General features: G+C 36.6%; 1 protein-coding gene across 1 annotated transcript; it reads left to right on the top strand.

The window, feature by feature from the left end:
- The first annotated feature begins 78 nt into the window (after positions 1-78).
- On the top strand, positions 79-27607 carry LOC134612246 (carbonic anhydrase 4-like). The gene is made up of 8 exons (XM_063456595.1): positions 79-201; positions 15316-15360; positions 17757-17924; positions 19647-19795; positions 21778-21837; positions 22870-22936; positions 24626-24789; positions 26281-27607. The coding sequence occupies exons 1-8, from the start codon at positions 141-143 to the stop codon at positions 26458-26460; spliced, it is 894 nt and encodes a 297-aa protein (XP_063312665.1). The 5' UTR covers positions 79-140; the 3' UTR covers positions 26461-27607.

Genomic DNA, 27607 nt, shown 5'->3' with positions numbered 1-27607 from the left:
GTAGTGGGAGGACTGGGGAAAGGAGGAGCACACCTCCCTAGTTATCTGTCCTAACAGTGTATAAAAGGTCTCAGCAGAAATGCGATCACAGTCTAATTCTCATCATTGATTCTGGTTACCTGCAAAAGTCCATTGCAAAGATGAAATCCCTCTGCTTTGCTTTTTATCTCATCCTGCAGTGTATCTTTGGAAAAGGGGAAGGTAAGGCAAGCTCCTTTCATTCATTCTTCTTTATGTCTCTTAGTCTTTGCTGAAAACTAGACTCAGCTCAGCAAAATGCAGATACCAAAAGTGCAAACTGCATGAAAGTTCTCTTTTAAAAAATAAATAAAAATATCAATGTATTTTAGTTAACCATTTAGTTGCCTAAGGTTAAAACCAAATAATCATTGATTTCAGAGTTAGTGATAATTGAAAGGTACGGCTTTTATTTGTCCATTTTATTTAATTGCCTCTATTTAGTTTTGTAGCTGATTTTATTACATCATATAATATATTTAATTTACTATTAGCAATGGCTTAATCACACAAATGAACATAAAAATAAAGCAATACTTTAAAAGGGTATAACAAACAGAAGTAGATTGCTATACTTTGCAGAGTGGCATCATCATCATAATAAAAAGTGTAACTCTGGTTTATTTGGTTATCATTCTGAAATTCACTAATTGTAATATATATATATATAAAAAAAAAATCCCCATCCCTATTGTGTTTTATATCCCACCTCCTCTAGACTGTAAGCTTGCTTGAGCAGGGTCCTCTTCAACCTATTGTTCCTGTAAGTTTTTGTAATTGTCTCATTATTGTTACATTTCCCCCTCTTATAATATTGTAAAGCGCTATGGAATATGTTGGCGCTATATAAATGGCAATAATAATAATAATAACATGCACACACATAGATAGATAGATAGACAGTAAATATGCCCATTTCAATGTAAGTGTTTAATAAATGAAACAATACTGTATTTTATATATAAACAATGAAGTCTTCACATTCAATATCTGCCTAACAACTTTTACATATAAGAAAGGGAATGTTTATGAACTTTTTCATCTAATGCATTTTCTTTAAGCCCTATTAACTGTTTCATTTCTGGGATCTTCAACCACATTTATTGAAGCACGCTGACTTTAAAATGCTGAAAATGATATTCTGCGTATGTCTTACTGTGTCTATAACTCTATAGAAAAATGTCCTGTGAGAATGCACTGCATAGCTGTACTTAAAAGGAATGAAAACGAAGGGTGATATGAGATTGATTCGCTACATGCTTCTACTAAAAAGAAGTAAAAGGAAGAGTGGGATGTCTATTACATGTCCTGCACAGACATTTCTAATCTTGTCCACTGCTGTCTTCCCAGTGATCTTCAATGTCTTATTTTACCCTCATTCCTTATCTGACAGTCTCGGATTGCTGACTTTTAGTGTATTTGAAACTAAAAATTTAGGTAAAAATATATTCCAATGTGGTAGTCACAACTTTGCAGTTTTTTGCCTGCATTTTGCCATTTGGTTTTTATTTTACTACATTTGCAGGGTTATTCACTAAATTCCAAATTGTAGCGAATTAAAACCTGTTTGCTAAATTTAGACCAAAATAGCTGTCCAGGAAATATTCTCCAGATATATTCACTACAGTTCTGAATTTAGTGCATAACATCTTTGGTGATTAGAGAATAAACCACTATAACCTAAAGAGCATACACCTATAACAATTAATGAGTGATCTCTTTTCCAGCCGTCACAGTGTCCTATAGATTTTCTACTTAACTTACAGAGAACAGGTTTCAGTTCTATCTAACAAAGAAATACTGATCCATGCATCTATCTCCTAAATTACCATACCATAGTACAACTCACCAAACAATGACTTCTAAGCATGAAACTAAGCTAAATTGTAAAATGATAGGATGGAAAGATATGTATATACATTAAAATACATACTCTAAACATGCAGCTGATTGGAAGATGATATCAAATAAATATTCCCCTTCGTTTGGTAATCATGATACATTTGGGGTTATCCACTTCACATTATCACTTACGTACTCACTGAATGCATTTCAGTGCTACATTTGGTGATTAGAATGCCACAAAGCACTAATTTAGTTAAGTGATTTGGTGTCTGCTAAAAAAGCATTATCCCACAAATTCCATGGAACATAGAGTCAAAAATGGAATCCGTACCATGTTGACCATTTAAAAGCATGTCACAGTTGCAATAAAATATGCAGAAGGAGCCACCAGGAAATGGATTAAAATAAAATAAGCAAGAAATAAATCACTAGCTCAAATAAAACAAGTGTCTGGAGCCCCCTTTTAGCTCACATATTACACCAACAAGTGAAGGCAATGCTTTAGTCCAGGGGTCCTCAAACTCGGCCCCCCAAATGTTGCTGAACTACAGCTCCCATGATTCTTTGAATTACATATATAGCCAGAGAATCATGAGATCATGAGAGTTGTAGTTCAGCAACATCTGGGGGGGGGGGGTGTTGCTGCTTTAGTCTATACCAGATCTTTCTCCATGCATGATCAGTGCAGTTCCTTTTAGTTTATAAGCTTGCAGGGATTTATATTCAATTATTTTGGCTACTGTAGCCCAATATTTCAAATTCACTTTGACTTCCTAACAATTCTCACTTTAGTAAATAACCCTGACAGATTATCATGAAAAGATCTCCTTCAGCAATTGTATTGTATATGTATGACCTATAGGTGGTGGTATTAAGTACAAATAGCATGCGTGATCATATGCTTGTGTCATTAGTACTCTATAACACAGTGTAAAGACTTAATGTAAATAAGTGTTAAGTAAAATGTTATTTACATTTTTACAAAATTGTATGATGCAAAAGATTGCATTTGACAGTTAGACATCTAGCTTCATTGTAAAGGTTAGATACGTTTTAGATAACAGGTTTCTATTGTAACACTTGAGTACCCTGTAAGCCACAAGACAGGAAAAGAATCCGGAATTGTTTAAATTATTAAACATATAGTTCAAATTGTTTATGCTATCACAGCCAGTTTGGTATCACAGAATGCAATATATGCAGGATGTTTTGCGTAGCAGCACAAAATGTCATAGTGACTGGTAATATTAATCCTCTCTTTCAGCAAGCCTGTGTAATCAGATCTGAAATTTTAATATACCCCCCCCCCCAGTTATTTTTGTATAAAATGTCTAAACATAACCTGTGTACCCTTGGACGGTATGCTAAATGGAAATTCTAAGCACCATAGCCACAACATCTCAGGCTGTGGCTATGGGCACGTGATCTTTGAAAACTGTTCTCCAGATTGTATCAAATCATTTACCAAAAAAAAACAAGTCTCATCTACTCTTTCTGTTGCAGTTTTGTTTATGTGAAATTGTTATCAGGCAATTTGATGTAAACCTTTCCCTGCACCAAAATTGAGACCCCAAATTGGATATTTATTTTCCATATCATGTATGACAGATTAAAATGTGAAGTGTCATTTTTATTTTACTACAGTACACATTTTCAGTAATAAAATACATGTGATGTCCAGGCAGCCAGTGGTACAGCTTTGAATTGGCCTTGAATACACTGGGCAAATACACACAAAGCAATTCAAAGGTCATATTGTTACTGTAACTTTGTAAACTTTGGTCTATAACAAAATATAAATTCTTACTTCTCAATATTTTATTATACTTGTGTATAAGTAAATAATTAATATTACATGTTTGAATTTGCCGATTGAATGCTGGTCTTTTATTGACTGCTGTGTCCTCAATCTCAATGTGAAGCAGCTTAGTGGTAAACGTGTGTATGTATACATATATATCCCATCATGATTGATTATGAGAAAATCCAGAGTATAGTTTAAAAGATATTACAATTTATCCTCTTTTGGTGATACTGATAATGATCAAGTACTCTCCTCCAAATAGTGAATATATTTGGGTGTCAGAACGGACATCTAGACAGACCAACTGGAGACTGTAGGAAATGCAAGAGTTCACCATGTAGGGAGAGTAGTTAATCAGTACCAATTTATGTAATCCATAAAACTATATGAGTAGATGCAATTACAACTGTCTAAGCTTTATAATGGCTTTTAGAGTCATTTTACCAGATGCTACAACATTTCAAAACGTATTTTTACCATAGGTCATCATAAGGTAGACTAAGTGGAACATGCAAACTTAAAAATCAGCACTATGTCAAAGATGTTAGAGTAGAAATATAGGAATATTAGTATAGAGGTAGTGCAGAAACTGGTTGGCTGGCACAAGCAGACTAAAAGATCTAGTTGATGGCTCATTCTTATTCATAAAATACAGCCCTTGATCAACCCCTAGTACAATTCTACCAAGAACCCTACTTCAATTCCTCCTTTCCGTTTCTTACCCACATTTTACTTCTCTACTCCTCATTCATAATGAAATTCTTCCTCACCATTAAAATGTGGCATCTCCACTTCACATCTCTATAAAATTATTCCCCATTATTAATCTTCCTCTCTACTCCCTACAACCAATAAAATGTTGTACTCCCCATGTCCAGGGCAATGCAGCCTCTCCACTCCCCACCCCTAATAAATAGTGTCCTCTCCATTCCCCACTTCTATTAAAATTTGCTCTCACTATTCTCCACCCCAATAAAAAACATTCCTTTCCATTACAATTCTTCCTCTCCACTCTTGAACCTATTAAAATATGCCTCGTCCCCATCGCTCATGCCTCAATACACTTCTGCCTCTCCTATCCACAAATAAATATTTTACTCTCACCTCACCCATAATAGTTTTCCTCTCCTCTCCACTCCCTACCCCTAATAAATATGTCCTTACCTCTCTTCACCCTCAAACTTTTTACTTCCCCATTATTATCATTATTATTATCTCTCACTACCCGAAAGCAATTTTGCCATTCTCCGCCCTCAAATTTTGTTTCCTCTCCACTCCCTATCACAATGAAATTTGTTCTCTTTTATTCTCCTTTAAATTTTTTTCTTTTCCACTCTCTATCTCCAGTAAAGTGCTTCTTCTTCAACTACAATAAAAATATTTCCCTACCCATTCTTTATTAAAGTTCTTCCTCTCCACATGTCATCCTTAGTATGCAACAGTATAGATTATAGTGGAATATTAAAGTTTTAAAATTAAAGGGACACTGTAGTCATCAAAGGAATAATGAAGCAGATGGTGTATAGATCGTACCCCTCCAGTCTCAATTCCAGTCTCAATTCTCAAAACATTTAGGAGTTAAATCACTTTCTTTATGCAGTCTTTGTCACACCTCTGTGCATGTGACAGACACAGCCTTCCTATGCACTTCCTGTAAAGAGTCATTGAATGTTTACACTTCCTTTATTGCAACTTCTGTTTAAACTAAAATTTCTTATTTACTGCTTGGTTAATAGCATTCTAGACCCTACAGGAGTCTCCTATATGTGATTAAAGTTCAATTTACAGAGCAGGATGTAGCATTGGTTTTAAATTAAGTCTTCAATGGCCCCTAGAAGTCAAACATTTACAATTTAGTCAGTTTTATTTATTTATGTTCAGTAAAGCTGGTGATTTACATAATAAGGTCCTCAGTGATGATTTAGTGGGTTATACCACTGTGATATATCTGAAACAGGTAGCAGGATTGACAAGGTTTATAAACTGACAGCAAAGGTAAATTTGTAAATTGAATTTGCTTAAGTGGATCTAGTTATGTTCCACTACATAAAAAGGATGGTGAAAGAGTAGAGAATATTTATTTGTTCATTGTTTTGGGTGTTTTGATAACAAGAGATTCACACTTGCCATACATACTATGTATGTAGAAGGGGAAGGTGGTGTTTAAAAGGATCTTTAATTTGTTCTTTTTCACTACATTTAATGCATGTCGTACTTTTAGCTGCATGGCCCTTTTATTTATCTGTTTCTTTAAAGGGATTCTATAGAATACTGTAACTGATTCATCCCTTTGAAGTGGTTATAGTGTCTGCAGTGCACTGGTGCCGCCCTTTCATTGAGCATTCAACTGTTTTTAATGTTTTAATACTAAACAAGAGTCCCAGCAACCAATTACATCTGTGCTGTTTGCGCTAATGAGGAAGAATTAGCCTGAGTAGCAATGGGCAGCTGTGATTGGCTTAGAATGTCAGCTGACCACACTCAACTTATCACAGTGTCCATTGCAGGTATGATTTGATATGGCTGTCTTAGCCATACCTCCAATGGGAGTGAGCAATGAGAGGTCTGGCACCTTAATTCAGTGTTAAACTACTCGAAAATGGTTTAACGCTGAATGGAGGGAGTTTTGTTTTCCTTTAAATACATTTTACATCAGGGTTGTGAAGGCACTTCTAACACCATTTAATCACCTGTTTAGTTCTGCAGATATCATATAATCAGTTAATTCAATAGCTCTTGGATAATGTAGCAAATTATTTACTTTGTTCAACCAAGCTAATACATAACATTGAAAGAATAGGCTCTCTATACACATCTGACAAGGTTATTCAGTAAACTGCTGGCAATTCAAAGTGAATTCAAAATTAAGTTCTAATTCTACGCTAAAATAGCTAAACTGGAGACAACTCTGACTATTTTTATATATTGGTCTAAAGTTTGAAATTCTGTTTCAGTTCACTTTGAATTCCCCTGAAAATGTTCTGTTACTGTTTACTGTCAGTGAATAACTCTGTCACTGTTTACTTAATAAACTTTATTGTCTAATTTTCTTTATCTCTTGAAAAAATAATCCAATTGACTAAACAATAAACATAAACTCATGTACACAAAGTTATTTAAATCATTTATATTAATGAAAAAGGTTTGAATCTCTGCCTATCATTGTATCTTAACAGTTACATCCTGTTGAGTAAGCCAATGCAGGGAAATGACTAAAACTACTGTACACCCATGATTAAGTGATACATTACTATTAACAATAAGCTTGAATCACATTTTTCAGAGCTGAAGGAAATAAAAATGTTGTCCACAATGCCCAAAAGTACCCTGTTCACTATAACATTATAGAAATATGTATGCTTTAAAATAATGAATCTTTTAGTACCTTAGGGTACTACAGATTAGATTAGATGATGAAATATACATAATTGGGGATACCATCGCTTTACCTCTATGTTTGAATTAACTGACTATACTTTAAAATCCATCTTCATTCTCTATGTGGAACCACAAAACAACCAATCAATATTCAGGTTTGGATTTTTCCAGTAACACAACACAAAGGTAGAAATCCCATAACTTTTAAATATTAATTTAAACCTGTTTTAATGTGTTCTATTTCAAAAATGTCACATAGAGTGTGACTCAGAATAATAACGTAGTTGGCTTTCTTTTTAGGGCCAGTGCAAGAATTTTTCTCTACACAGGCAAAGACACATTTTCCACCCCACCACCCAAAAATGCGTCTTCACCTGTGTGTCTCATAACCTTCCTTTTGAATTTCTTACTCCCATTAGTGTTTCTTATCTTCTTTTCCAATCTCTCCTCAAAATGCGTCTTCACCTGTATGTCTCATAACCTTCCTTTTGAATTTCTTACTCCCATTAGTGTTTCTTATCTTCTTTTCCAATCTCTCCTCAAAATGCGTCTTCACCTGTATGTCTCATAACCTTCCTTTTGAATTTCTTACTCCCATTAGTGTTTCTTATCTTCTTTTCCAATCTCTCCTCAAAATGCATCTTCACCTGTATGCCTCATAACCCCCTTTTTAATTTCTTACCCCTTTAGTGTTGCTTATCCCCTATTTTTAATGTCATTCCCTTTTAGTGTATCTAATCCTCTTTGTGCCTTACATCCTCCTTTAGTGTATCTTTTGCCCCTTTTGTGTGACTTACACTCCCTTGTGTGTCTTTTACGGCCCCCACTTGTGTGTCTCTCACTCCCCACTTTGTGTGTCTCTTCCCCTCAGCACCTGTGTCTGTCTCTTACTCCCCCCATCTCCATTGTGTGCCTCTTCTTTTCCTGTTAGACCGGGTAAAGGATAAAGAAGATCCTCTAATGTTGTCTCTGTGGCCACACTACATGGAGTGACTGGTAGTAAGGGAAAGCACTGTGTGCCCCTCCTGCTGGTCACACGGACGTTGCACCCCTCAGGCCCATGGCGGTTGCCTTTACCTCCTTATTGTAGCACAGTCCCTGTTTCTATCTTTCTGTAATATTTGTTTATATAGATAACTAAACTCATACATTAGAGTTTGCAGACAATCATGTAGAATTAATTATTGACTTTTGTTTTTTGTTGTTGTAACAATGGTAATTCATCAATAAAAACGCTCAAATAAAGATTTTAGATTTTATGTACAATTTTCCGTTATCAACATATTTGTTTTGCAGTGTGTCTAGATGACTTACAAGTCTTCATAGTTACTTGAATGAATAAATACATTTCAAGTGATTTTACAAGCCAGTAATCCCTCATAAAGACCCTAAATGATTATATTAGGTAATTCCCTTAGATTACGCACGGACTGTTTTATATCATAGGTATGATCAGAATGTTGGCGTCTAAATTATGAAGAAAAAAAATTGCTTATTAAACTTGCATTGAAAGACCTCCCTGGATTGAAAAACAAACCCAGAAGCATTCATAAATCAGAAGATCATGTAGCTTAAATATTTGCAGTATTTAAAATGTAGGTACTTACTTGACACTGACATAGACCATGTATTAGTGTAAGTCAGCTATGTGAAATCATTAAGACCCATAACTAGAGATAAGTACAGATGCCAGATCCAACATATGCTCCTAGACTCATATCAGTTCTCCATAGTGATGGGAAACACCTGAAAATGTATACATAATTCATATACTGCTTTAGGGAAATCCTTCAAATTATCAAAGCAGTTCTTTTGGATTTTTTTTTCTTAGCAAATGCATTGACTTCCTTCTGGCAGCATGCAAATTTAGCATGCATCCAGAGCATGTAGAAATTATACATATAGCAAAATTGTAGCTCTATAATCTATAGCTAGTTGTATAATAGCCAGCTCTGCTAGATTGCAGGTTGTGAAGTGGTGAGTTGTAGGAGGTACATCTATTATACATGCATAAATGATGTTATCCCTGAATTATTATGCTTTTTATATACAGTCTATTTAAATTTGTTTTTATTTAATTCACGTGTGTTTGTGAGAGTAAGGGTGTGTGAGCAACTATTGCAGTGCGTGTGCGAGTGCACAAGTTGAGTACCATGGTTGTGTCTAAATGTGGCTAAGCATGTGAGTGTTTTTTGTGTCTATGTGTTATCAAGAGTATCTAAGTGTGTCTGTGTTTGTGTTTGTTTTGTCCATGAACGTTTTCATTTGCCTGTCATTATTGATTATCTTTTGATCTTTAATAGGATATATATACACATCCTTTAATTTATTGAAAAATCTACGTATGCCATATACACATACACACTCAGGCACTCTTAAATGATTACATCATCTGTGAAAATGTTACTGTTTATGGCACTGGTGGGATTCATATGTATAGCAAAGCAGACTTAAAAGATCAGACACCCTGTGTGTCTGTTGTGCCAACAATTCTATTGATAAAAACTGTTGTCAGATGTAAAATGTGCTTTGCTCAATCCTCTATGACTGGAGAGGGACAAATATATAAACTGTTCTTAAATGCACACAGATTTGTATTGATCATTGAAATTGAAATTGTGTAGAGAGCAATTAAGTTTGAGTGTGATTACTATGTTTTAGTAAACCAAACTCTGTTTATTTCATTTGCCCCTGGATAGCACCTGTTTTTGCCTGGGTAATCCTCTCCCGAACAGATTGTGGCTGTCTAGCAGCAAAGTTATGTTCAGTAAAAAAAAAATGCAAAAAATATTTGCCTAGCACTGTGTACATATATAAAAAAAGTATTTAATCAAAGTAAACCAGTAATCTTTAAGGCTCGCCTAAGAGAAGGAGAAAACAACTCCCTGCTTAATGAGAGCAACAGCCGGCATTGATGTTTAAAAAATTTGAAATATTTAAGTAGAATCCTTGATGTCGCTACCAAGAAAATTAAAACAAACAATGAAACAATGAACTCAATTATTAAAATTGGTATTAGTCCCAAAAATAAGGAGGTGATGCACATACACAATGGTCAGATCTTAAAACAAGCAACGAATTCAGAAATAAACAGAATGGGATCCTAAAAAGTACTGGATCCTGTTTATCTCAGGTTTTTCTGCTTACCTTTGAAGTTTAACGTAGAAATCAGGACATCACAGGACACATTAATCCAACACTGCGGCCCGCCATTATCTTTTACATAAATAAGCACAACTTGGCAAAGTCTATCTAAGCATGTGAAATTACGGATATACTCTGTTATTGCAGCTCTGAGCATTAATCTGATAACACACACAATACGCCATTGACGCCACTTCCTAGAGGCCAAAGAACGTACTTTTTATTAATCTGGTTTGTGGACCAGTGGAAGTTGTAACTTTATAAGTAATAAGAATATCTAATTTGATATTTTAGTCACTTTTAAAAATTATGTTTTAGTATAGGGAGAAGAATATTTATTTTCCTTCCATCCTTTCATTGTGGAACAAATTTAAATATCAGTCTTATTTGATGATCTCATGCTGCATGGCTACCCATCTTAAAGACACAAAGCACCATTTACACATGCCTATTGTATGAGAATAGTTGCAATCTACCTAAATGAAAAAAAGAAACTCTTTGAATCAAGCCATAGAACAGTGTTTGCTTTCATGATCGGAGTTTCTTTAGAATGCAAGATAGAGCGTTCATTTTCTTCTGTAACAATATGATTGACATTTTGCCAGAGTCTAACGTTTCAGTCTTAACTGTTTTGTAAATAGCCTATTTTAGCTTGTGAGAAGTTGGAAACTGATAAGCCTTCCCTGCAGCTTACTGTAAGGTTAAATAAATAGCATCCTCACACAGAAGGTGGGATCACCATTTTTTGTGCAGGCAGAGAGCACTTTAAGTGATTGCAAGGGAAGTGTTACTGATTAGAACGTAATGTGGCTCAGAGAAAACAGCATCTGCAATACACATTAAAGAACCCATTACACATGATTTGTGTGCCTAATATATACTTTTTTATCTTCTGAGAATAAACAGCTGCATATAGGTCACATTACACAGTTTATGGAAAAGTATACACTGTGTAAATAAATATAATATATATATTAAACACTGTTTAGGGTAATTGCTATGTAGGGTCCAAGTAGCAAACCCAATGGATGTTTGCTTGATTTAATGGAATAATACATTTCTCATGTTATCTCAGCAATGTTTGCAGACAGCTATTTGGAACCCGATGCTGTGGGGGGATAGTACATCTAGAATCTAGAATCCAACATATTTTCATGGAGGTATATCTTTTCATGGGCAGTGTATGAAAAGTTCTTCCCTGGAATTGAACCAGTTAAACTGCACAAATACAAAATAAATAAAAATCACTGTTTAGTAGATATATCCCAAATGAAAATGTATGCATTTAATTGTGCATTTTTTTCCTTTGTGCTATATCTATAAACAGCATGCAAAAACTACAGATCTCTTGTCTGCTGCCTCTGCAAGTCCTCCTCTCCTAGCCCCGCCCAGACTTTCTGTGACTGTCCAATCACAGACTTCTCAATGCAGCTCAATGAGAAGTCTTTGCAAGGCAGGTGCCGTGGGCAATTGCTGCCTCTTGAGTTCAGTGCAAATAAGCTAACCAAGCCCGGATGTAACAGGACCTGTTGTCTGCTTGAAAAGCCAGGGGGATGTAACCAGTATAATTTATAAAAAATTAAATTTCTATTGAAATCTGCACTTTTTCCAAAATGAAAAAAAAAAAAAGGACAAAAGTGCCAGGACCAGGGGTCTGGAGTGTCCATTTAAAGAGACACTACAGTCATTGAACAACAACAGCTTATTTAATTTGTTCTGGTGAGTAGAATCATTCCCTTCAGGCTTTTTGCTGCAAACACTTTCTTTTCAGAGAAAATGCAGTGTTTACATTACAGCCTAGTGATAACTTCACTGGCCACTCCTCAGATGGCTGTTAGAGATCCTTCCTGGGTCATGTGGAACCCACTTTGTGGAAGATTTGCCGCATGGTTCACAAAATATCATCGTTTTTGTGGCGAAATTGGTCCCATGGGAATGAATGGCAGAATGTTCAAAACTAGAGTGGGAGCTGACAAAAGCTAGAGTGTGAGCTGAAAAATAAGGACATGATTTCTAAACTGCCACCACTCCCTCATTTTCATGCCCACCTACACAAATCTTATATCAAAACGTTCAGCTATCCCTGCTGCCACTAAAAATATCTAAATGTCACGACTAAGCCATAGTCCTGAAAGTTTTCACAATATGACCATTTGTTTGCAACTCACGCCGTCCATTGACATTCATTGAAACTCCACTCTAGCCACCTCAAATTTGAAGGGCAATTTCTAAACTGCGACTGTGCCTTCATTTTTAATATTTCAGAGACATACTATGCAGTACAATGTAGGTCTATAAAGCTCTTCGCTGTAGGATTTATAGTTTTTAAACTATGACTGTTTGAAAATGGCAACCGCCAGTGAAGTGAGCAATTTGGAGCATTTTTTTTTTTAATTCTTTATTTTTCGTGCATTGATGTAGATAACAATTAGTCTAGTAATGCCACAACAGTGATTACCATAGTTTTCAGACACATAGAAATACAGTTGCGTGGCATGAGAGAAATGTGCACATTTTTTAAGGTGAAAGACGAGTAACAGTAGTGTGTGGTAGATTTAACAGCACATTTTTAGAAGAAGAAAAACATGGAAGTATCTGGCTGTATAACATCAGCAGATTGTTTTAAACTTGCTAAGCTACACCGGCTTATGATTAGTTTTGTTACATTTAAAAATTATGTTAAATATATGGCATTGCATTTCTGAGAAGGTCAAACATGTATACTTATGCCAGAATTATAACTGCGTAATTTTTTTTTTAAGTTGAGAACATTTTAAACAATTTAAAGTGAGGCAGGTTAAACAGCACGGACCAGTTTGTTTTTAGTGTTCCGGGAACCCAGAGGCTGCTAGATGAAACACATTCTCTAAACTGCTGTCATTCCTACAGTTTTGATAACACAAAAGTGAGCACTATCACATTTAATAAATATATTTCCATGTTAGTCAATTTGTTATACCTGTAACAAAAAAAACAGTGACATACAATGTTACAACAATACAGCTAATCAATGTTTCATAAAGTTACTCTGCCCAGTCCAACCTTTCCACAGTTACTCCAGCCACTCCAACCACGCAACAGTTACTCCGCCCACTCCACTTGTAGACTACTGGTGGAGGCAAGAACACTTCATACAATTTGCCCAGAAATTTTAGCTTTTCTAGTTAATCTTGCTTTCTCTCAGCTAAAATGAATTAAACAATGTGGATAATTACTGTTTGTAAGAAGGAGTACTATAGGGTAGGGCTAAATTTGCATTAATATTCAGGTATCAGTGAGTGGAAATAGATTAAAATTTTTTTTTTTTTTTTTTTTAGTTCCTTGTAGTATTTCTGATGAAATGTTGTTTTGCCACTTATCTTTGGCTGCCACGCCTGACATCAATAGCCAAAGAGAAAGAGAAAATGTTCTCCACAGTCCACTTGTAGGAGAACCCAAACTTGAAGGAGTAATTAAAAATATATATATTTGTAATCATTCTTGGCATAAAATTGGCCAATCAGTGTGCTGCAAAATATGAATATTATGTGTATAGTTTTAGTTACACTGCTAGGAGCATTTTCAAGCCATTTGGTTCATAACCATAGAATGTAAGACAGCAATATCTATATTTATACAGATATATAGTAACATTTCTTTAAATATATAATATGCAAACATATATATTTTAATGTTGCAAATTTCCCCCCTCTATGGTCACCTTCCACTTAATTTTTTAATAAAATCAGCATTTAGTGGCTGTCCCATAACCATCAATCATCTTCTTCTTCTTCTTTTTTTTTGACAGAACTCTGAATCACAAAACAAACAAAACTATTTCTGCCATTGTTTGTTTTGTGATTTGTTCATATATTTTTTTATAGTTCAGGATTTCAGATGAATCGACGATGGGCTGAAATTCAGGCAGATTGCAATTAGTTTGAAACTGAATGCACAAGTCTGATGCCATGGACACAGCCTCTAACTAGTATTGTACGGAGGAATACTAACATACCTGATGGCAGGGAATGAGCATCTTCTTGACAATATACCTGAGGTGAATTGGGAACCATTAGTGGCACCACTGTATTTTCAAGCAAGGGGGTATGGGTACACATAGGTCACTGGGACTGACTAGCAAATACATTCACTATATACCACCATCCTGCTGGAAAATAGATATCAGGACACGCAACATAAAGTCCCATGCTTCCATACTTTTACATCTCAATCATTGCAATAGACAAGAGGAAACAGCAGTTCAGGAGACCGTGGTTATACTTATAATACAATTATGCTTTTGTAATATAATGTAATCATTGTGCAGCAATGACCCAGGAAGCACCTCTATTGGTTGTCTAAATGACTGCCACTAGCAATCTTCCTAAGCAGTAAAAGTCAGTGTTTACTTTAAAATGTCTGCAGGGGCTGAATATACTCACCAGAACAACTACATTAAGCTGTATTGTTCTGATGACTATAGTTGTCCCTTTAAGATACTAAACACTTTAGTATAGTGGATACCAACAAACAAGATGCTGCGGACATAACTACCATCATTCTTAGCGAAGGTGCCACACTTCCATTGTATAATATTGTTAGCATTAGCATTATATTAAAGATATACAATGTTATAGTAAATATGTAAAGTATAATAGAGTATAATATTCATTGAAAAATAACCATGCTAAGGAAAAACAGTGCAATGCTGCACCCACACAGTCATTAGAATCAGGTATCAAGAGCACCATAGTATAAAGCAAGGTTACCACTTGTAATGCAGCCAAGTGTAACAACGGCAAAGGCAACCCGCTACTCTTTCAGTGAAGCAGTGACCATGGTGGTGACAGTACGTTGGGTGCAGAGATTGCTTCTCCACCCTCCATCCACTCCAAGCACCTTGCACCCAGAATTCACTAAAGTAGAACACAAACCTATAAAAACTGTGGAATATAACCCAAAAACAAAATGTTACAATGAGTACAGTTACAAAGGACACACTACCAACAGCCAGAGACTAGGTTAATGTACTGGAATGATATTGTCTGATCTGAGTTATTTCTTATAAGGCCTGATGCCCACTAACCATACTTAAAGTAAAAAAAAACAACAAAGCATTTTCTCATGTTATTTTTTGTTTGTTACAGGTGCACAGTGGTGTTATGCAGTTGAAGAATGCTCTGGATGCATAGGTAAAACCATGTTAATGTGATAAATATATGTCCATGTTAAATGAGCTGTTTAGTGTTTGGAATAGTTCAACCATCTCTTTAATCCTCATCAAGTATTCAACCAGTCATCATTCTGCAGTTTGTGTAATTATACAATAGAATAATAAACTCATTGATAACAAATGGAATTATTTGTTTTAACTATTTAAATCTTAGGCCAAAATAGTCAAGCAGGAAAAATAACCAAATTAAGATTTTTTCCAATATGACTACTTTGGCATAAATCTTGTAAAATTTGTCAACAGTTTCCAGCTATTCCTAGTTTAATGATTAATTGTGGAGTTCATTCACTAAACACTAAACTGTGGTGAATTGAATACTGAAATGTAAAATGTTGCCTAAATTGATATCTGGTGCAAAGATTTTTGGCTACAAAGTCATAGATGCATTTTTTGCCCCCCACACTTTAGACTCCTCACACCGTTCCCCCTTGATTGTGGCTCTCAAATAGGCGTTACGAGCTCACTGCCCAGCATGGAGACTGACTGTATAAGAGCTGCACATGACTCTTACACCCGAAATGTCCCCATTCAGGGTTGGATTTACTTTTAAGGGGTTACTCCAACCAAAAACAATGTGTTTCAATATAACACTTTTTTTTAACCCTTTCTGGCAAGATCACCCCTCTCTTTTAAAATAAAGAAATAAAGCAAATTAAATGACACACTTGTAAATAGTGTTTTACATGTGGGAGGTGGCTGCCTGTGATATTTGTGTTAAGAGGCTGCTTGTGGGATTGTGTATGTAGAGAAGACCGTTTCTGGTATAGTTTGTGTGTTAAGTGGTCTGTTTGTGGTTTTCTATGTATGGGCTTTAGTGTGTGTATGTGCACACATATCTTAGGACTGTAGATATAGTGTGTGTATTAAGAGCCTGTAGAGTGTGTATGTGTGTGTCGTAGGGGGCTGTACTGTGTGTTTAATGGGGCTTTAGAGTGCATGTGTTTGTATCTGGGATTGCAGTGTGTGTACATGTGTATAGGTGTTACATTGTTTGTATATTAGGAGCTGTATTTTTGTAGAGGTTGTAGTGTGAATGTGTTTGTGTACAGAAGCTATGGTCTTTGTCTACAGGGGTATACGAGCACGATATAACACGAGTGTGCAAACAGGGAACGGGGCTCAGCTAGCAACCATGACCAAAGTACTTCCATTCCACATCTCCGGAGCACTATCCAATGAATGAGGGAACAACCAATCTCCCTATGCAAGAATCAAAGACACAAAAATTCAGAACACTACACACAGAGGCGTACCTAAAAAACCACCCCCAGCTCCTCCATATGTTTCATTCCCTCCAACCCAGCCCCTCCACATGTCTCATTCCCTACCCCTCAGCTCCTCCATGTGTCCTAATCCCTTCCTCCTAACCCCTCCATGTGTCCCATTCCCTCCTACACCTTAATGTGTCTCTCCCTCTTCTCCTCCTGTAACTGCTCACCAGGATACCAGGTCTGGTCGGCCACCCTACACACAGAGCCACTCTCCCCGGGCAGGTGGGGCAGTGTACCGGCCCTTAAGTTATGTCAGAGGCCTGCAGTTGTAGTGGTTTACAGGGCAGCCGGTCCCTCTGCAGTAATGGGCATGGTCGCAGCTGGGACCTTTGTGGCCGTGGTAGTGATGTCATTGGCTGCACAGATGTTCAGTGTACTTAAAAGACCAGGCTTTTTATTTGGTCCAAGGCAAAAGGATACCACTAAACAGTTTACAACATTTCCACATAGCATTGATCAGGAAGCCTTGGGCCAAGGGAAATAAATCCTGCTCACTGGTGGGAAATGACCCACGCTAAAGGGCCCTGCAGTGCCATCGGATTTGGTGCCCTCTTTGCGGGCAAGCCTCTAATTACAGTCTGTCCCAGTTACATGATTTAGTAGCACTACAATTCAGTGTTTGGTGAATAAATTTTTTATATTGTAATATTTTGCCATTATATAAATAGATTAATATCTTTTTCATATATAATATATTTTCTGATATTTCAATATTTTGAAATGATAATTGTAAAAGTGTATCCAAACACATTAAATCATTTGTTAAGTGTTTCCAAAAATATTCAATAGAGGCCATAATGAGCAATGTGGTCACTACTCTCTCTATATATTATCTCTATTAGTTTTTTCCTCGTTTCTCTTCATGACTGTCTCTGTCCTACTTTACCATTCACCTCTCTCCTTATTACTTTAAACTGCCTGGCTTTTAATAAAACCATCTTGGCTGGTACCCAGATACCACAGCCCTTACAATGCCTCCTCTATCAGTTGCAGAACCTTAGCAGGCAAATCATGCAGTTGTGTCTTATAATATAATATAATATATAGAAAATGTTTTTTTTTCTTATCTATTTTTCCTGCACAGGACCCAGAGACTGGCAGACACTAGATGGATCAAAATGTGGAGGGCCTGCTCAATCCCCAATTAATGTTGTTACAGGCAACTTAAAATATAATTCACAATTGAAGCCATTTACATTTGTAGGATATGATAAAGCGTATAACTACACCATGACAAATAATGGCCATTCTGGTAAGTTCTTATTAGGTTTGTCTAATCCATCGGGTGATAACACAAACAGGTTTTTTTTTTTACCAAAATGTGAATTGCTGGGAATTCAAAGTACCGGTAAATCCTAATTAATTTAAAACATTAAGACAAAATAGTTCAACTGCAAAATTCTCCAAATCAGCTGTATATTCATTTTATCTCTTTTGGCCAAAGATTTGAAATCAACATTCAATTCACTTTGAATTCTCCACTGTTCACACTGAATGAGTGAATAACCCTGTGTGCACATAATAGAATACAGACTGTGAATTTGTTTCGGCAGCTAAGTAATGTTTGGATTCTATATAAATGTGTTTTGTTACAAATATGTGCATATATATTTGCCCAATGCTGGGTTTTATTTAACAAAAACATGATCAAAATTAGTCTATGGGTATTACTATCCAGGATGTGCCACAGTTTAGTGATCTGTCACTGCTTGTGGCAATAGGAGATACTTCTTAACTACTCTTGCCTTCAAGCTGCGTATATTTACGGTATGCATGAAAGAATACAAATATACTGATATTGGGTTTATGGGGAACCTTGATTACTTTAATTGTTTTATGATATAATTTCCATGTCGACTCTCCTTTAAAAGCAAATGAAATCAAAATATGTTTTATTTAGTATATTTGGAATACTAGAGAGAATATTCAGATTTATTTGTTAAAGGGACACTCCACTGCCCAAATACAAAATAAATAAAAATCACTGCTTAATAGATATACCCCTGTCAGCATTGAGACAGGGATCCAACACGCAGAGTACTAACAACGATAAAGACGTATACCGGACCTTAGAGTGGCCGGACTAACGTCACACAAACAAAGAATGGTCAGGAACAAGCCGAGGTTGAGGGAACAAGAAGACAGGTAAGCGAAAGCCAAGCCGAGTACAAGGGTAGGAAAAAGTAGAAAAGTCAGTGTACAAAGCCAAGTCAATAACCAAAAATCAATCACAGAAATAGCACTGAGGGAACAGACAAGCTGGAACCACGACAGGGCAATGACTCACTGTAAGTGAGTACCTTTTTATACCTTGGGTCTTTAAATGATGTCCACGCCCCCAAAAAATCCTGATTCGAACTTTTCAGCGGCCATGACGTCATCGACGGCATGACGTCGGCGAAATTGCGCCTCGTCATAAAAGGGGGCGGGGCTATCACGGCCAGCATCTAAACGGCCAAAATGGCTGAAGAAGATGGGTGCCTGTGTGCCTTCCTGAGAATGGGCGTCCAGATACCCAACCTCCTCTACAGTGGCTACAACAGGTATCATGACAACCCCAAATGAAAACTTGCATGAATTTAATTATGTATCGTTTCATTTGGGATATATCTAAAAGCAGCTTGCAAAACCTACAGTTCTTTTGTCTGCTGCCTTTGCAAGCTCTCCCCTTCTAACCCCGCCCAGACTTTCTGTGCCTGTCCAATCACAGACTTCCCAATACAGCTCAATGAGAAGTCTTTGTAAGTCAGGTACACTGGGCAATTGCTGCTTTCTGAGGTCAGTTGCATTGAGCTAACAAAAGCAGGAAGTAAAATGTCCTGTTGTCTGCTTGAAAGTCAAGGGGGTGTAAATTCACACCCTATAGCACTACAGTACTGGACTGGTAATATGCATAATATTACTGGTTAACATCAAACTACCAAGCAGTGGTAATTTTTAGCTATTAACACTTTAATTTTTGTTTTACTCCTAGCATTCATAGATCTGAGTAGAACATCTATGAGCATTAAGGATGGAGGGCTTTCAGGAACTTATAATATAGTTCAGCTCCATTTCCACTGGGGAAGTGAAATGTCTGAAGGATCTGAGCATTCTATAAACGGCGAAAGATTCCCAATGGAGGTAAGAATACATTCCTGAACCTTTGGCCAATATCCTTTTACATATTATAAGATAACTAGTTTTCAAAGTCGCAGTAGATGTCACTTGCTGCTACTTTTAGAGCACAGTTCTATCGCATAGCATAGTTTGGGATTTCGATAGATTACTGAAATTGTACTTGACCCAGATATTTATATATGATCCCTGTGGTGAGCTCTTTGTTTTGCATGAGTTCTCATGTGTATGGATATTTCTCACACTAAGAGTATCTAAGTACTGGGAAACATTTGCTGCTATTTTTACGAATTTCTTCAATATCTATTGTACAATCTGACACAATTTGGAATCATGCCAGTGACATGTAAAAATGTGTGAGAAACACCACAGTGTCATCGCCCATAGTCTCTAGAATTGACACTGTTTGTAAAACTATTGCACCCCTTTCTGGACTTGAAACTTTGTGTTCCCCAGTTGCATGATTCCAGTTCCATTTTTTTCCATCTTGTTCTCTTATTTTTGTGTTGGCCCCTATTGTCTCTTATAGGAGCTTGTCTCTTCTTACTATCCAAGGTTTTGCAAGAGTGTGTTCTTGTAAACCTTCAGAATCAAAATTTTGAGAGAACATACAAATTGAACCTCTTATAGCATGATAATATTTAAAACTCTGTCTTACTGGAATATCCCCCTTCTAAGGAAAAAAAAGTAAAACTTATCTTAGATCCCACACCAAGGCCAAGTTGTGTCATCTGGCGATGTTCCTACCTGAGAGATGTTAGGGAGGATAGGCTGACGGAAGGACTTGGGTGGCATGATTGTCTGTCAATCACTACCATTGGCTGTCCGTCACTACCATACTATGTATGCTGACGACAGATGCCAAGCAAGCATAGAAAAACTCTGGAACTCTCGTTCTGGAGTTACTGGTTTAGCACAGGATTCATTTTAAATATGTTGATACTTTAGTCAGCAAAGAGTTTTAATTCTGTATGTGCAGCATTTCAAATTGAAATGCTGCACATTCAGACTAAGCACAGTGACCACTTCAAATTACTGAAGTGGTCATGGTGTTTTGAGTAACCATTTAAACTACTAATTTCTTCATGACGAAGGCTATGCAAATCCTTTTTTATTGAGAAAGTCTTGACATGTCATTGTTTTTGAACTGATTATCTTTCAAAATATTAACTTTGATGGTAAAGGGACACTGTAGGCAACCTGACCACTTCAGCTCATTGAAGTGGTCTGAGTGCTGTGTCCCTATTGCTTACACTGCAGCTATAAGTCTGCCCTCGGTGGCTGTCTACAAGACATTCACTGGGGGCTCTTCCGGAATCGAAACAGACCTTTGGTCCGTTATCTGACGCTGGACCTGCACATGCTCTGCGTTAGGACCTCCAGCGTCAGATTTTCCCCATAGGAAAGCATTAAAAAATTAAATAATGCTTTCCTATGGGGAGCTGTAATGCGTGCGCGGCCAGGAGTGTGGGAGGAGCCTGACCCAGCGCAGAGGGACATCGGCGCTGGATTCAGGTAAGTGGCTGGAGGGGTTTTAACCCCTTGAGCCCAGCGAGAGGGACGGGCGCGAGCGAGGGGGGGACCTATTAAACCTGTAGTGCCAGGAAAACTGTTTTGTTTTCCTGGCACTATAGGATCCATTTAACCCCCAATTACATTTTAACTCTAAAATTGTCGTAATCTCATTTGCAGTTACAGAATTCTTTTTAAATACAGATTTAACCTATTGTTTATCAATAAGCTGTCCTGTAGCATTACATCTATATGTGTTACATTATTATATTCAAGAAAATAATAAATTGTACAGTTAGTCAGTTAACCAAAAAAAAACATAAAAGCAAATCAAAACAGAACACATTCTTATGTAATTTAAATTACTCACCTTTCTGATCAGCCAAACTTAAATCATGTCTTGCTTACTCTCACAGTGCCATTGCTGAAACCATGCCTAATGCAAAAGTGATAACATACTATCTATTTCTTTATAGCTTCATATTGTACACAATAGTAGTGGTGGACATCTGGCTGTCCTTGGATTCTTCTATGAAGTGAGTAAACATTGGAATATCTCTGCGGTTCCATTTGTTTTCATGGGGATTGCCCACTTTTTAGAACATAATGCTACATAATGCTTCAGGATACATAGACATTTTCGACAACTGAGTGTTTTCAACCTTTTGGAAACATTTTGAGGAAGGTCCTTTCCTGTTCCAGCATTACTATGTCACTGTACACAATGTTAGTTCCACGAAGACATGATTTAATGAGTTTAGTTTGGAGGAACTTGAGTGATCAGCATAGAACGCTGGCATAAACCCTATGAAACACCTTTGGGATGAATGCTGATTGTGAGTTAGACTTTTTGGTTAACAACACTGTCTGATCTTTTGTGTGAAAGTGCACAAATTCACACAGTCACAATACAAAATATTGTGGAAAACCTTCCCAGAAGAGTGGCAACTGTTAAAGCTGAAAAGGGGAAGCGGCAACTCTATAATAATGCCCATAGTTTTGAAGTGTTAACATGCTTACCTCGATGTGACAGTCAGGTGTCTACATAAATTTAACCATATACTGTGTGTGTATGTACTTTTATGCTGGGTTTGTTAGTGGTTGCCTGAAAGTTGGCGTGGGATGGCTTACCCATTAAAAAAAACAAAAAAACTTTATCTTGCTTACCTTGGGCAACTCACATTATCCAAGCCAGCTAAACACAAGGAAAAAGTATAGTTGAAACCCCATTCCAGGAGTGAAATTCTTATTCTCCATGTGTGGTGAAATAGAATGCAGAACCTGGTAACACAGATGCAAGGTTACCTCCAATTTCAGATGTGAACTGCAACAACTATCATTATGTCTCCAGATTACATTATTTTTTCTGTAAAATATATTTTCATCACAGAAGTAGATGAGAATGGGAAACAATTGCATGAATGATGTCACCATCTATACAGTACAGTATTGTAGAACATGGCCTGTCCACCTACAAAAACAAAATTAATCTATCTATATATTAATTAAGGGTGTATGGCCTCTACTTAAAAACAAATGCACATTCATTTAATATGTTTTCATCCCAGGAGAATACATCAAATAATACAAAATATGATGGTATCATCAATGGCTTAAACATGATCACAAGTAAAGGTAACTATATTGTAAAATGTTTCAAACAAAAAAGATGCTTTTATTTAATATCTACCTCTATCAGGATTAATATCCAAATTTCAAAACCAAGGCTAAAATAGTCAAGTTGTGACTAAAGATAAGCTGGGGAATTTTTCCAGATCACATTTTTGTCTCAATTTTGCAATTTGGTTTTTAATACACTACAATTTGTAGTTTAGTGAATACCCTGTGAATTATATATATCTATTTCATTAGTACCCGTAATAGCAAAGTCCCAATACAAGCTACATATATTTAACTAATACCTGATGCATAATTTGCATGTTACATGGGCAGGGTTATCTACATTTTGCCCCGAACAGGGTGCACTGTTTGTAGTAACCCTTAACTAATAATAGAAACTGTAAGGGTTTTTCACTAAAGTGAGAATTCAAAGTGAATTTCAAATTTAAGGTAAAAATAACCGAACTGGAAAAATTTATCTAAGTCAGCTATGCTGTCAGTTTGACCACTCTGGCCTTAAATTTGAATTGGGGAAAAAGTTTTGCTGTGGCATGCTTTCTTACCTGGGTCCTCGCAAGTTGCCAAGTCTCCTTGAAGTAAAATGAACTATATCTGGAATCTGCATAGCTGTAGAAGCCAGATGTCGATCCTTTGGCCATTCATTGACTGAGAGCATCACCTGAGTGCTCTCAGCCAATGAATAACTTTCTGTACATATACATATGCACATAATTGATATTAGCGACCATTAAGCTCTTGTTCTTGGCTGATTAGGAACACCCCAATGATAATGACAGTAGCAAATGTGTAAAACTCTGTTTGTGCAGCATTTCATAGTGAAAACTGGGGGTGGTTGGGGGGAGGAGGGGAAAAGCGGGCACCCAACCTGCCTTTATGGACAGCCTCCACTGACAAGTATCGAGGCCTGTACTCAAGTGTGTCAATGGGAATATACAGTGCTTATTCAGGGATAGCATGTATTATAATGTGTCTCTACCCAATTTAGTAGCATTGGAATAGAACCTGGGACACCAATAAGACCCCACTGTTTGGGCTGATAATTGCAAAGTGACCTTTTCCATGTCCATGGAACAGTCCACCGGCACCACAATGTAGTGCATAAAGCAAACTTTGACAAAAATGAAATAAAATGTTTTGGCCTACAGGCCTTTAAGATGCTCTTTAGGTAAAATTTGGCTCTTCTTAGACCATTGGAAGATGAGCAGAAAACAAACTGAGTGGGCTCAAAGAGTAATAGCAAAGTTGTGGAATACCATTCTGATTCCCACAGCATAATTTGTACATCATAAAGGTACACATACTGTATATTAAGGAGGGATATGTTGATAAAGGCTGGCAAGTATACACAATACTGCTAGACTGTTCCATAAGCTGGAATGTGTTCTTCATCTTCTCTTATCCATATTTACAGTTTGCGTGAGGAAGAACAACCTGTACATACCAACTCACTTTCTTCGCCCTCTTTTGTTTTCCTGAACATTCCTCCTCTTTTCCAGCTTTGTTACAGTACTTCCTTTATGACTTGATTTTCTCTTGTCACCCGTCTTTTCTTCACTGCTCATTTTCTCCCCCTCACCAGACCTGTGCAGCTGAGTTATTAGCAAATTTAGTATGTATTACCTAGAAGACTACAGTAATATTTGTTATGTTTTACTGATGTATTTTTCTATTTATGCACCTTAGGTAGCATTGCAAATGTGACTAACCTTAGACTGGTAGACCTTATTCCAGAAAGTAGAGAACTCGAACTATATTACAGATACAATGGATCACTCACAACTCCAAACTGCGATGAGATAGTCACCTGGACACTATTTCCAAATACAATTAAACTGAGTAAAGGACAGGTAAAATGCTTAATTATAGCTGTACGAATTATAGCAGTAGGTTTTTTGTCTAAATATTTAACTGATCTGTTACTGTAACTCTGTGCTTACAAGTTTACTGAAACATACATTCTTTATAAATAAAAGGTGTAATTTTTATGTATGTCACTTTACATTACATGCAAGTGTTATTTCCACCATACACTGATCAACCACAACATTAAAAACTCCTCCCTGATATTGTGTAGGACCCCCTCATGCTGCTCTGATGCGTTGAGGCATGGACCCCACAAGACCTCTTAAAGGGACACTATAGTCACCAACACAACTTTAGCTTAATGGAGCAGTTTTGGTGTATAGATTATGTCCCTGCAGTCTCACTGCTCAATTCTCTCTCTGCCATTTAGGAGTTAAATCACTTTGTTTATGTGTTCCGACTCCTTTCTATCATGGCCAGTAGTTTTTCAGCAATATGAGCTACAGTAGTTCTTCTGTGTGATCGCACTAGACGGGCTAGCTATCGCTCCCCACATTCATCAATGACCTTTGGATGCCCATGATCCTGATGCTGGTTCACTGGGTTTACTTCCTTGCACCACTTTTAGTAGGTAATAACCACTGCATACTGGAAACAGACCAATATATTTACATTTTCATATTTACCTGCTTCTTCTTTCTTTGCTTTGCACAACCACTCCAGAGGGAACACTAATCTAAGCAATCGGTGTCCTATCCCTAGGAATGCTGGAAAAGTTAATTGGGCATGCCTGTCAGAGTCACACATGTGCAGTTGTAAGATCTCTGCAACTCACAACATTGTGACAGGATAAGAGAAGGAGTCTGATCAGTGTGATTCATGCAGAGCAGGCTCTGGTGTTGGATTTCTCTCTCCTGCTGCTGCACAGTAATGCACTGTTTATGTTATTAGTGGACTGGTCTGAATCTGAAAAGGCTAAGTAAGAGGGATGGAGGCTGAAGAAACTCTCCTAGCTGAGACCAATTTAACCAAAAATGTAACCAAATTTTTTGTAAGGTTATAAACATGCATTACATACTTTTCAAAGTTTTTCTTGCTTTGTTTTGGTTTGTATATTTGTTTAAAAGTGTCCCTTGAAAGTTCAAATCATATTTTTGTTAACGTTCCCTAAAGACCCTACTCAAGCATATAATGTCCATCATGGAATATTCTTAATGGAATGTCCAGCGTAGAATGTTCTGCATGGAATATTCTGCATGAAGCGTTCTGCATGGAATTTACAGCATGAAATATCCTGCATAGAATGTTCCAAACAGAATTTTCTGTATGGATTGTCACACATTTAAGGTTCTGCATGGAATGTTCTCCATATTTGACAGTGGGAAGTTTATTCAGTCCTTGCAAATTAAAAAGAGTTGTACATGCAGTTCAATATGGTTCCTAAATAGTTTAACAATATATTAAATGTTTTTCATACATGTTTTTTATACATGTTCTTCTGTTTTCTGATTATATCTCTTGCATTAAATTTCCAGTTGGAGGCATTCTACAAAAACCTAAATTTTACTGTGAATGATAAAATGGAGGAAAATTTCAGGCCTGTGCAGAAACTGAACGGACGGATTGTTCAAACTTCTGATGCCATATCTGTATTGTCTCAGACCGTAACCTTGATTATTCCGGTGCTGTTGTCATTACTATTTTTCACATCATAAAAATAAATAATGAACTTTCTATTCTAAAACTAAGCCAACTCCTTTTCAGCTTGATTAGAACTTTGTCGTTTCATTATTAAAAGACCATATTTACATATAATTATGCCAATATCTTGAGAAAAGCATTTCTGTTTAAAGTCAACTATCATATTTTAAATAAATAGTGTTGACATATATATTTTTTTGTCCAAATGTAGTAATAAGTGTACTGTATAAATAATTTTACTATAAAATTGTATAACTGTACATTGAAATGCCCAATGCTATGTGAAATGTTATTTTATATAAACAGCAAAAAATTATGTTTCTATTGCTGTGATGTCACCGAGCTGTTAAGTTGTGCGTTTAACATCAGCAATAAATAGCTCTGGGTCAGTCAAGTAAAGAGAAATATTGCAAATTTAAAGTTCTGGATAGGGCCAAATCTTTGTAAAATAAATGCAATTTCAGAAGGTCCTTTGATGATTGACTTGGACTAATTGCTATTCTAAATCAGCATAAGAGGGTACCTGAAAAACAAAAAGTGACCTCACTGAGTATACGGGAATAATATCAGTCAAATGCACTATAAAAAGGGTACTCGTATATACCCAGATTTAATATGTTTCTAAGGTTACCTTTCTAAGTGGGGGAACAGCATTAAGCAGTAAACCACTATTCCTGTATAGGCAAAGGGAGGTTGGTATTCGAAAGGTTGATATTTGATGTACTTCTTGGTTATCTAATTCGATAAATATGAAATGCAAGCTAGAAGTATACTCAAAACCTTTCCTCCATGAGTACCCGTTTTAAAGACTTTGTGCCACTAAACCAAAGGGCATATAAGCCCCATGGTAGTATAAATAGCTGTGTGCATTTCAGTTTCCAAAGTCTAGTAACCTGCAGTTGACCACAGTCAGAAACCTGTAGAGACTTTTATGAATCTTGGAAAGATCATATATAATACCAGTCTACATGCTGCTTGAAGGAACCTTTACTTTTGCTTTGAGTTTTACCTGATTGTTATTAAGGGGGTTACTAAGCAGCCTAGCTTCATGGCTTATATGCTCAAAAAAATTTTAAGCCATGTAGCTGGTGAAATCTGTGAATTAGCTGGACATTTGTCTGCCCCATCAGAAAGCCTTAGAGGGACACTATAGTCACCTGA

Source organism: Pelobates fuscus, chromosome 1 (assembly GCF_036172605.1).
Source record: "Pelobates fuscus isolate aPelFus1 chromosome 1, aPelFus1.pri, whole genome shotgun sequence".
In the NCBI taxonomy this organism is placed as follows: domain Eukaryota; kingdom Metazoa; phylum Chordata; class Amphibia; order Anura; family Pelobatidae; genus Pelobates; species Pelobates fuscus.
Note: the sequence above shows the minus strand (reverse complement) of the source record. Positions and strands in the feature narration are given on the sequence as shown.

Excerpts from the sequence above, each read along its gene's own strand:
- LOC134612246 (XM_063456595.1), top strand. The coding sequence starts at position 141 with ATGAAATCCCTCTGCTTTGCTTTTTATCTCATCCTGCAGTGTATCTTT. Across the intron at positions 202-15,315 it reads TATCTTTGGAAAAGGGGAAG|GTGCACAGTGGTGTTATGCA; the intron begins GTAAGGCAAGCT and ends TGTTTGTTACAG. Across the intron at positions 24,790-26,280 it reads TTAAACTGAGTAAAGGACAG|TTGGAGGCATTCTACAAAAA; the intron begins GTAAAATGCTTA and ends TTAAATTTCCAG.